This window comes from Capsicum annuum, chromosome 4, assembly GCF_002878395.1.
Source record: "Capsicum annuum cultivar UCD-10X-F1 chromosome 4, UCD10Xv1.1, whole genome shotgun sequence".
Taxonomy (NCBI): Eukaryota; Viridiplantae; Streptophyta; class Magnoliopsida; order Solanales; family Solanaceae; genus Capsicum; species Capsicum annuum.
This window is the reverse complement of record NC_061114.1, coordinates 227,945,287-227,956,122: the sequence shown is the minus strand read 5'-3', so window position 1 is coordinate 227,956,122 and position 10,836 is coordinate 227,945,287. Positions and strand designations below refer to the sequence as shown.

The window sequence follows — 10,836 nt, the reverse complement described above, 5'->3', positions numbered from 1 at the left end:
AAATAGTTTCAACTCGTCCTTGAGTTGAAGGACCTTAATGGTCTAAATTCATGCTCAAATGGATTCACATACTACATAAACATGCCAAATTGGCATAGGATTTAAGGCTCTGGGATTATCAACGCATCAGAGTAATGTTTTTTATTATAGCCCGAAATACGGGGTGTTACAAGAGCTCTCTATGACGTCACCTCGTTATAACGACACTTCACTATATCGTTTGATTTTATTCTGAATCAATTTTTCATGTTATATTTTACTTCTCTATGACGATATTTTACCTATAACAACAAGGACATTTATTAAAGTGATAGACTCTTTGTAAAATTACCTCTCTATAACATCATACTCAAATACCATGTAATAATATTTTGTAAGAAATATATTATTTACAAAATAAAATTTCAAAGTATTTATGATAATCATAATTACTGTCATGCACACAATAAATTTCAAGTACGAATATCTAATTTAAAGAAAAAATTGAATTTAAATTGTGCACATAAGTTATTTCATAACTTCACACAAGGAAAAGACTACTAATTTTTGCCTTGTTTAAATTTATTTTCTTTCTAATTTTGCATACTTTTGTTCATAACAGTTCAATGAGATCTGAACGTCAAATGTCAGCATACACATTAATAACATATCTCTGTAGCAACCATGAAATTTTCGAACAAATGTTGTCACTATAGAGAGGTTTAACTGTACCTCCTTATATGAAGGGTATGATTTGTTTTTGATCGGTCAAGTACGTGAAATTCGTTTTGATAAAGGTTGGAAATGAAATTTGAAGTCAAGACACTAATTTGCATGCTCTTATAATTGAAGTGTGCGATCAACTCATCTAAAATGCTAGTAAAGCGAGTATACTATTTGTACATTTATTTTAATTATACCTACGCAAAAACTTCAAAACAAATTCAACCAAATATTATTCAAATGGTAATAATGTTTAAATATTATACTGATGTGTTTTTTAACTCCAAAATAAAAAATGTTATCTAAAAATATTTAGTCAGAATAGACAAATGGGGATGTAGCTCAAATGGTAGAGCGCTCGCTTTGCATGCGAGAGGCACGGGGTTCGATCCCCCGCATCTCCAGGTTTTATACGATCACACCATTATTATTATTATTTTAACGGCAAAAAATGATACAATCCAATCAATTATACAGGGCCGAAATCAAACAACATACTCGTCGAAGTGATACACTATAATACAAGATAATAAAATAAAATATAACAGGACACATTATGAAACATGTAACAGTAATTTAAATAGAATGGTTAATTAAGAACATAAAGCCATAAAGCTCATGAATGTGCAATCAATATAGATATCAATCACTATGAAAAATTAAAGAGAATAATAAACACCTATAATAACATGCCTACATTCTTGAATTCCAGATATAGCTGAGCTTATTGTGTTCATATAAACTTGCACTTGATTTAATACACCATCATCCCAACCTTTCTACCAGCCCCAAGGTCCAGGGCTTCGCGGCTGAATACACTTGATCGCGCCCATTTTCTGTTTGCAACGCGATGATGATATTAAAATAGTTGAAAAGATGTAACGTCACAAATCTATGGTATCAAAGTAACTGAACTTTATCTAAATTAAGACTGAGAGAATACTCTAAAAAGAGTAAGACTATTGTCTATTAGTGTGACATGAGAAAATCATATCTTTCGATTCTAGTACTTTCCGAACTACTTCACATAAATTGACGGACTGAGAGTATACTAAAAGGGTAAGACTATTGTATATTAGTGTGACATGTATAAAACAAAATTATTTGTGAAAATGTACAACAGCATCATGAGAAAATCATATGTTTACTACAAAAAAAACTTGACATACTTTGTGAACTTTATTTCCCCCTATGCCACCAAATATTGGTGAATCAACGGTACCTTGTTGACCAATAGTTCTGAAACTAATATAGCATATAAAAAGATCACCATGAACAATGAGTATCTCCTTAATAGGATTTGTTAGTACTCTAATCTTGTACTGGTGCTTAAACCATCATCGACTTTGCTTGATCATAACTTGGTTGTTGATGATATTCCTTCATAAAACATAGTATATATACTTGATCAAACTTTGCTCTTGCATAAAATAAAAAGGTCGTGGTTGTCTCAAGGAGGCTCAAAGACACATACATATTGATGCCTAAAGTTTTAAGATTATGTATGGAAATCAAAATTCTAAGTTATCTTCTTAGTTTTTAGGGTACTTTCTTCTTTATTATTTTTAATATATTTTTAAATCATTATACCGAGCCTGCATTGGATTTTACGGTTGTTGGAGCACCACAACAGTACGTAGAGGGTCCACCCCCGGGAAAGGGTCTAGATTTGTCTCTATATATGTTAGTATAATTTCCTCAATTTTAATTTATTGACTTAGTTGTTACAAATCGTATCGTACTTGCATTTGCTATTTTAGGGTGATCTACATGAAACGGAGGACATCAACAAGGGCAAATCCAACGTTATGGTAACATGTTCATCATAAATTATGCATAAAAATTCACCAAAATGCTAAAAACATCAAATCCTAACGCGGCCTCTTATTTGAGTCGCTTTTGGTCTCATAGGGCAAAAAGGAGCACTTTTTCCAAACAGCGAAAGAAAATATTTTATAAAGAGTTTAGCAGAGAACAAAGTTGCATAATTTCAAATAGCAAACATTACTATTATAATCAACATAGACAGCAATGGAAAAAAGAGAAAGAAAGTCATTTGGGTATACATAGCATTAGTTAATTATCTGCTGTTTTCTGTGTGTTACAGAGTAACAATTAAGAAAAATACATACTATATATAACACAAGTGTAGTCGTGTGCGGCACAACAAAAGAGTTTCCATACCTTTGCTCGCTAACATACCGGAGAGGCCCCTCCAAGTGCTTGTATTTCTCAGTTGTAACATAAACAAATAGCATGTATTAACTAGTATTCTTATCCTTCCTTCCCCTTTTCGCTATTTCCATCTTCATCGATTCCTTTCCTTTCTCCTTTAACTTGTTCATGACATCCACCAACTTGTTCGTTTGTGGCTCTGGCACCAAACTCTTCGATATCATCTCATTAAAATAAGACAAAGCATCCTCTAGTTTTCCCCTTTCGTAAAGACCGTGGATCATAATTGTATAGGATCGTTGATCGGGTCCTAATCCGCTCCTCTCCATCTCATCCCACGTACTCGTTACTTTATCTTGATCATCCCAGCTCATAAACAACCTTAACAACAAATTGTAAATATCTCCGGTCATCTTACACCTGTTTTTGTTCATCCTCTCCAAAATCCCAATAGCCTCGTCAGAAGTCTTGGCGGAATTCAACAAGTAACCATAAGTTCTAGCATTTGGCAAACAACTCTCTCCTCCATTCGTTTCCATCTCGTTTAAAAGCTCATACACTTTCTCCATCCTCCTAATCTTGCATAAATTCTTAATCAACGAATTATAAGTGGCAGCGTCAGGTAAACAGTCTCTCTCATTCATTTCCTGGAAAATCTCAAGAGCTTCGGGAATTCTCTTCTTGAAACACAATCCATCAATAATACAATTGCAAATAGCAACATCAGGCTTACACCCTTTTTCCCACATTGTCTGGAACAACTCAACAGCCCTGCTTATTTTCCCTGATTTACATAGCGAATTGATGAATATGCCATACGTATATTTATCCGGCTTACATTTGCAAGTCACAATATCATTCCAAAACCTCTTCGCCTCTCGCGAACTCCCCAACACACACCATCCATTAAGAATAATATTCCACGTCTTAATATCATCCTTAAACTCATTTTTCTTATTATGGAACAAGAATTCCGCTGCTTCAACATGCTTATACCGGCACAAACACACAAGAAGCGTCTGAAAAGCAATTAAATCAGGCTCCAAACCCAAAATTTTCCTCTTATAAAACATACCTATTGCATCATCAACTTTATGGGCTGCAGCATATCTATTAACAACAATGCCATAAGTTGTTTCATTAACTAAATTTTCTCTCTTAGACATTTCGTCGAACAGTTGGTTGAGTTCATCGAAACGTCTCATACGTCCAAGAATATCGATAATTTCATTGAAAGATCCAGTCCTAGGTGAATACCCACTTCCTAATACCCATTTGAAGAAGGTAAAAGCGGGTTTCCAATCAGAACGATGTCGTTTAAGCACGCTTAGAATAAAGTCTTCGGATAATGTGAAATTGCATTGACTAAGAGATTTGAAAATGTCGCTTACTGATTTTTTATCTGCTTCTTCATTCTTGAGAAGGGCTTGCACTTTTACGGCGGCGCAGTTGTCTTCTTCGTCGGATACTGTATGGATTTGGTTATGAAAGGACGGCACCGTTTTGTTTGTTCGTAGAAATATAGGGTGAAAACTCCACAAATGATGAATTCTCCGGTAGACTTGTCTAGTTGACATTGCTAATCTCCGATCAACTTTCCGGTACAACGCCGGGAAACTTGACTTTTATAATTTGACTAATTGTTATACTCCCTCCATTTCAAATTTACCCACATTGGAGTGACAAAATTAAATATTTGCTTTTAAGAGGGTAAAACTGAAAAAACATCATAAATTTATGTTTTTGTTTTTATTTTTTAATATGTGTGTTAAAATTTAATAATTGACTTATTGTGGAATAGAGAGAATACTATTTTCATGCCTTTTTTTAGTAAAAATGAAAAAATTACATATATACCTTACACTTTGATAAATGACATGTATATACTCTCTAATATATTTTGAATAGAGTCGTCATTATGAGTCAGGCTCGTTGGATCGGTTCGACCCAGTATATAATTTAATAGAGTTGGGCTTCAATTTTTGCAGTTCATTTAAGAACAAAATTTTTTAGCCCGACCCAAATAAATCTGTAGGACTTGAACAATATGGGTTGAGTTAGCCCGTGGACCGATTCGTAAGTTAAATACATATAACTATTTAGATTGTTTATTAATATTTTTATTTAATTTGAAGGATATTAGAGTCATCAATATGGGTCAGGCCCGTTGGGACGGCTCGATCCGGCCTATAATTTGATGGAGTTGGGCTTCCGTTTTTGCAGCCCATTTAAGAACAGGGCTTTTTAGTCCAACCCGAATAAGGCTGTGGCGCATGGGGTTTGAGCAATGTAAGTTGGGCTAGCTCATGGACCGGCCCGTGAGTCAAATACATGCAACTATTTAGATTTCTTATTAGTATTTTTATTTGGTTCGAAGGATATCATGTCAAAAGTTATTTAATTTCGCTATTAGGAGTATTTTTTTTGGGTGTTAGAGACTTGATTAACAAGTATTAACACTATATAATATTGTCTGGTAATATTTATGTTTATTAACATTCTAAAATCAAATTATAAAATATTATTTTTTAAAAAGTGAGTTGGCTCATAAGGCCCACAGAGTAATGGTGTGGACTTGGTGGTTTTTGGCCCATCAACCCATCATTTTGATGGGCTAGACCCGGTCTAACCCGTCAAACTCAAAGACCGTGTGGACTAGCTCAGATGGGTTGGGTCGACCCGTATTGACAGCTCTTGTCACGCCCCAAAATCCCATCAGGCCGGACTGACACCCGAAGCCGAGAAGGCCCGGGAGAACCCGTTCAAATACCTGTACTTTCACTTATATGTCACCAAAAATTTGGACAGCACTTCGTTGCATATAGAAGGGTCTAATTACCTGTATCAGCACAACACGCACAAATATATATATATATATTACTTGGCCGTCGGGGCCACCACATATACAAATATAACATCACTATATAAACTTCCATAACTTTACCCTTCCTTATGTATACAAAGCCTCTAGGATATACATGACATAACTAGGGTCGAGACAAACCCCCCGCCCACACATGACTCCTGTACAATAACAAAACATAAGAAACCGACTCAGAAAGCTCCGAAGCAAACTGGAGCTCACCAACAATAGCTGTATGACCTGGCTCCTATCTATGCTGTGAATGAGCTGAGGTACCTGTGCCTGCAGCATGAAATGCAGGTCCCCGTGGGGGACGTCAGTACGAAATATGTACTGAGTATGTAAAACTGTAGATAATCACATATGATATAGGAGCTCAATAGAAATCAGAAACAAGTGAATAAGTCGTAATAGGAGTGGACCACACTTACTAGAACTTGTGACAACCTGTACATTGTATTTATTCAATCACTTTACCTTCGTTCTTATCGTCTTTGTAATCATTACTGTACTGTACTGTGACCATTAGGCTGCCTCCAGTACATATCAACTGGGATCGACCCATGCTAGGCTTATGCCCCTGGGATACCACCCATAAACACATAAATAGGGATCGACCCATGCTAGGCTTATGCCCCTGGGATACCACCCGATAAGAGAGAACTTCCATCACTTAGTTCAATTAATCTTTGAGATTGTTATTTCGGTCGCCACCACATTTTTGATACTTTGAAACAATGATACATAAATAGGAACCAAGTAATAGACCTTCTATACAATAACGATGTAATAAAGACCCATTGGTACATCAACAATGTGTTTCAGAATCATCAATATCACAACAATGAAATAGGAGCCTTTTGGTATATCAATGAAACATTTTGACACTTTATAGAATGGAAACAACTTCGTTGGTAACGTAGAACAATACATGTTTTTGGAAAACCTCGGAATCTTACTTGATGGAACATTGGTGTTTTCATGCCAAAGAACATTGTTAGAGTATGCTTTACATACCTCGTCGTAGATTCGGATACCAATTCAACACAACTTCCCGCCTTTACAAATCACTTATTTACAATGAAATGTTTGGCATCTAGTATTAGCAACCCAACACCACAATTCTCTTCCATAATTCCATACAACCAATATTTGCAAAGCATTCCAAAAACCAACTTGAACAATAGGTTTATGTGTGTATATATATATATATAATCATCATTTCAATACCACATCATCACACCAAATCCCTTCACAATTCAACATAATCCAACTATGCACAAGAATAATCCAACATCATTTCCAATCATTTTTCAACAACAATCAAATAACATACTTCTTATGCTCACATACATATATATATATACATATCCATATAAATAACACCAACATAATTTACATCCTTACCATAAAATGGCCCTTTTGATTTCAAAGTCCTGTTGGCACAAATAAGGGGTGCTTCTCGAAGCCCTCGAGACGGTGAACACAACTACGGAATCAATTTGGATTTTCTACGGTTGAATCACAAGATAATTGGAGTTGAAATTTGGCTAGGGTTTCTTAGTCTTCAATAATGGATGATAAATAATGGATATGAGGCTAAGTATATGTATATAATGACCAATTTTCGCTCATGAGGTGATGGAAAATGACCATATTGTCCTTAAAATTTTAAGTAAATCCGAATCCGTTCATGGTGGACTGTTTTGACAAGTTAAAGTAGATCGACCATAACTCTTTGCTCCGATATCGGATTTGGGTGAAATTGGTATCGTTGGAAAGATAATTCAAAGGTCTTTCATTTCATATAAAGTAGGCCACCCAGTTCGTCCTGTACAAGGAGTTATGATTGTTTGAAGTTGACCCTAAAAATCTGTTTTGAGAGGCTAAAGTAAAACGAGTATAACTCCTTACTCATACGTTGGATTTGGATGAAACCAATTGCATTAGAAAGAAGACTCAAAGATATTTCTTTTGATAGGCCGTATCTCTCCCAGTTCATTATATTAAGGGAGTTATGAGCGTTCAAAGTTGACCCAAAAAACTGGCAGGCCTCAGTAGTTTGTGTGCAGGAAATTTCCTGCACATTTACTATTCACCATATCCCGGCCACCGTTTTATAGTTTCGAACGTGCTCGATTATATCCGAAACTTATCCGTTTTTGGAAATCTTTATATCGTTGGAAAGATTATTCAATAACCTTTGTATGAAACCATCGACGGGCAAATTCCGGTATAAATAAAATAAAAAATTAATTCCATATAAATAAGACCAATACACGTACTTGAGTACGCCAATACATGTACTTGAATACGGGGTGTTACAACTCTAATCTTGAATATAAATATACTCATATCACTAATAATTTGGTACGTATATACACTTATCAATTCGAATCGGGTCGGGTTGGGAGGTAATGGGTTGGGTTGAGGGTTGTAAATTAGGGTGAATTAATTATTTAAGAATAAAATAAATAAAAATGAGTAAATGGCTAGGATCATTAATGAGAGAAGTATCTTTGAACCCAAAGTATAATCGAGGATATATACGCATCATTTATAAAAGATCGAGAATATATTTATACTTTTTTCGATCCAAAAATAATTTATGTAAGGCCAAAGTTGATAGAAAATATTAATTCTCTCATGATTCGTAAAATTGATAAATATTTGGGAACATCAATTAAGTATACATAACAACTAAAAATGAAGGGAGGGAGTATCATTATTTTTTATATTATGTTATTCGAAAAAGTTTGGATATCTATAAATTGTATATCCTTCTTCTCATACCATAATACACGATAACATTCACAGTGTAATGTAATCGTTTAAAGAGTTTATTTAGGAGGAAATTATTTTTCTAATAGATCTTACGTTTTTTTTTTATTCGATTTTCAATAATTAAGTCAGCTAATTAAATCATATCAAATAATATGTGATTTAATATAAACAAAATTTTGAATCATATCTTCTAATGAAGATAATATTATTGTCTTTTGAATCTGTCCAGTAGCAAAAAGTTAAAACATCAAAGGAACTTATTCAAAATTAAAAGAGAGAGAATCATATTACCAATTGCTACTTTTATGAAATTAGCCCAAACTTTAATCCAAACTGCAATTAATTATTCAAACTTCCATGATAGTAAAGAACACATAGATATCAACTGTCATTTTGTTAAAAGAAAATCAAATTTAAGTGTTGGGAAAAAAAATATCAAAACTCAATAAGCTAAATCATGAAAGGAGGAATGTACACATCTATATAAGCAAACTACTGATGCATTCTTTAATCAATGAGCGACTTTAACTCAATCTAATACATCTTTTACTATTAGGTCCAACTGGAGTATGAATCAGGAAACCAAACGAGGATGGACATGATACAGATATCATGCAAAGATATGATACTTCTTGAAAATAACGAAAATTCTCTAACTTGAAGCATGCATATTGATTATCCTTTACGGATATTACACCGATTAAGGTGTATCTAGCTTCCAGCATTCAACAAGCTTTTCTTGTAATAAACTAGGAGTGAAAAACTAACAAAGATTTATCTATACAATATTGAAAGTGTCAAGAGTCTTATAAATATAAAAGTGTTTGAACATTTTGTCATTCATTAAAAGTCTCCCCAATAGACAAAATTATCTTCACTATTTTCTCAAATTATTAATATTTAATTATTTTCTAAAATTTAAGACATTAAAAACAACTAGAATTTGGTTATAGGTTTTAGGACTCCTCATTTTTTAAGTCATGTATGTAGTACTTTCAACTTTGTATATTTTTTTTCTTTATACATTATTTAGAATTTTAAAATTAATTAAAGCCCTTATTTGTTTAGGTAAGAAATCATAATATTTAACACTTCTAAATTAATTAAAATTTTATTTATTTCTATAATTCTATTTAGGTAATATTTTCAATCAAATTTTACAAGAAAAAAATGTTTCTTTTCTTTTACGGTTCCTTCTTATTTTGATTCAAATCATCTTCTTGCATTTATTATCATCATCCTTTATGTCTTTTTTTGTATTTCTTTGAATTAACAGTTTTAAAAGTATATATGAATCATAGTAATCAACAATTATCAATGAATTTTCCCTTTTTAATTATTTTTTTGCATTTTCTCTCTCAGTTGAAAATTTCTAATAAAAAAATGGACGAAACAAGAAAATTGTGGTCGAATAAAAGTATGTTCTACAACAATGTTACTTTATAGCGTGAGACATATTACTTTAATCATTTGGATCTAGATTTTTTAATTGGTTGTGTATAAAAGGATTATAAGAATGATACTTATTGACACTGAAAACAAAAAGAAAAAGGAAACAAGCAAGTGACAATAATATAAAACTTTAGAGATTGCAAACCACAAGCAATTAGACATTTAGAGTGTTTGTTTTTACCGCAATTATAGAAATTCGCTTAGTGGAGTTCATTACTTCTCTTTGAATAATTTGAATGAATTGAAATTGCCTAATACTTATATGAAAGAAGTCATTATATTCTTTACATTTTTTTAGCTTGTGCTATGCAATTTTTCAAAGGTGCTACTTGACAATCACAATTGGCAATAACCCCAAGAAAGTTAAGTAAAATTGAATTATACAAACTAGCGAGCACTTTCTAGTGAAGTTTCAAAATTAGATTGCTCAAAAAAAAGTTTCATCCATTAATGTTATCTAGATGCCATTTTAAAAAAAAAAAAAAAACACTAAATGCCATGATTGTAAGCTAATAATCGTTGAGAACTCACACCTATAAAGAAACATAGATGCATTACATATATAAACTACTGAAATACATCATGTCTTTTAAGAGAATATGAGAATTAACACGTAAAGATATATTGAAGTATTTTATAATTTTGGATCTTAAATGAATCATCGAATATCCTATAAGATAGATTGTTACGAGTTATATTTGATATTCAGATAGCTACTTCAAAATATATATATATATATATATATATATATATATATTATGTAGCATGTGATAATCTTTTCTTTAATTTAAAGACTTAAATAGTAAATTTGAAAGATAGTTGTTTTGCTAGAAATCAAAGTTAAAGTACGCCATACTACC

At 32.8% G+C, this 10,836-nt stretch overlaps 1 protein-coding gene and 1 non-coding gene across 3 annotated transcripts; one reads left to right on the top strand and one right to left on the bottom strand.

Annotated features, from left to right (window-relative positions):
- Positions 1 to 1,033: 1,033 nt before the first annotated feature.
- On the top strand, positions 1,034 to 1,106 carry TRNAA-UGC. Its single transcript has one exon. It is a non-coding gene; the product is annotated as a tRNA-Ala (tRNA).
- Positions 1,107 to 1,259: 153 nt separating this feature from the next.
- On the bottom strand, positions 1,260 to 4,613 carry LOC107866999 (putative pentatricopeptide repeat-containing protein At3g15200). Of its 2 annotated transcripts, none has more exons than XM_016713071.2 (2): positions 2,887 to 4,613; positions 1,260 to 1,538 (listed from the first exon to the last, which is right to left on the bottom strand). In XM_016713071.2, exon 1 carries the CDS (start codon positions 4,452 to 4,454, stop codon positions 2,964 to 2,966), a length of 1,491 nt encoding a protein of 496 aa, XP_016568557.1. In that variant the 5' UTR covers positions 4,455 to 4,613; the 3' UTR covers positions 1,260 to 1,538; positions 2,887 to 2,963. The 2 variants fall into 2 exon arrangements, with proteins under 2 accessions (XP_016568557.1, XP_016568558.1); XM_016713072.2 differs by lacking the exon at positions 1,260 to 1,538 and adding an exon at positions 1,752 to 2,082.
- Between the last annotated feature and the right edge of the window lie 6,223 nt (positions 4,614 to 10,836).

Coding starts and splice junctions, on each gene's coding strand:
- LOC107866999 (XM_016713071.2), bottom strand. CDS start 4,454: ATGTCAACTAGACAAGTCTACCGGAGAATTCATCATTTGTGGAGTTTT.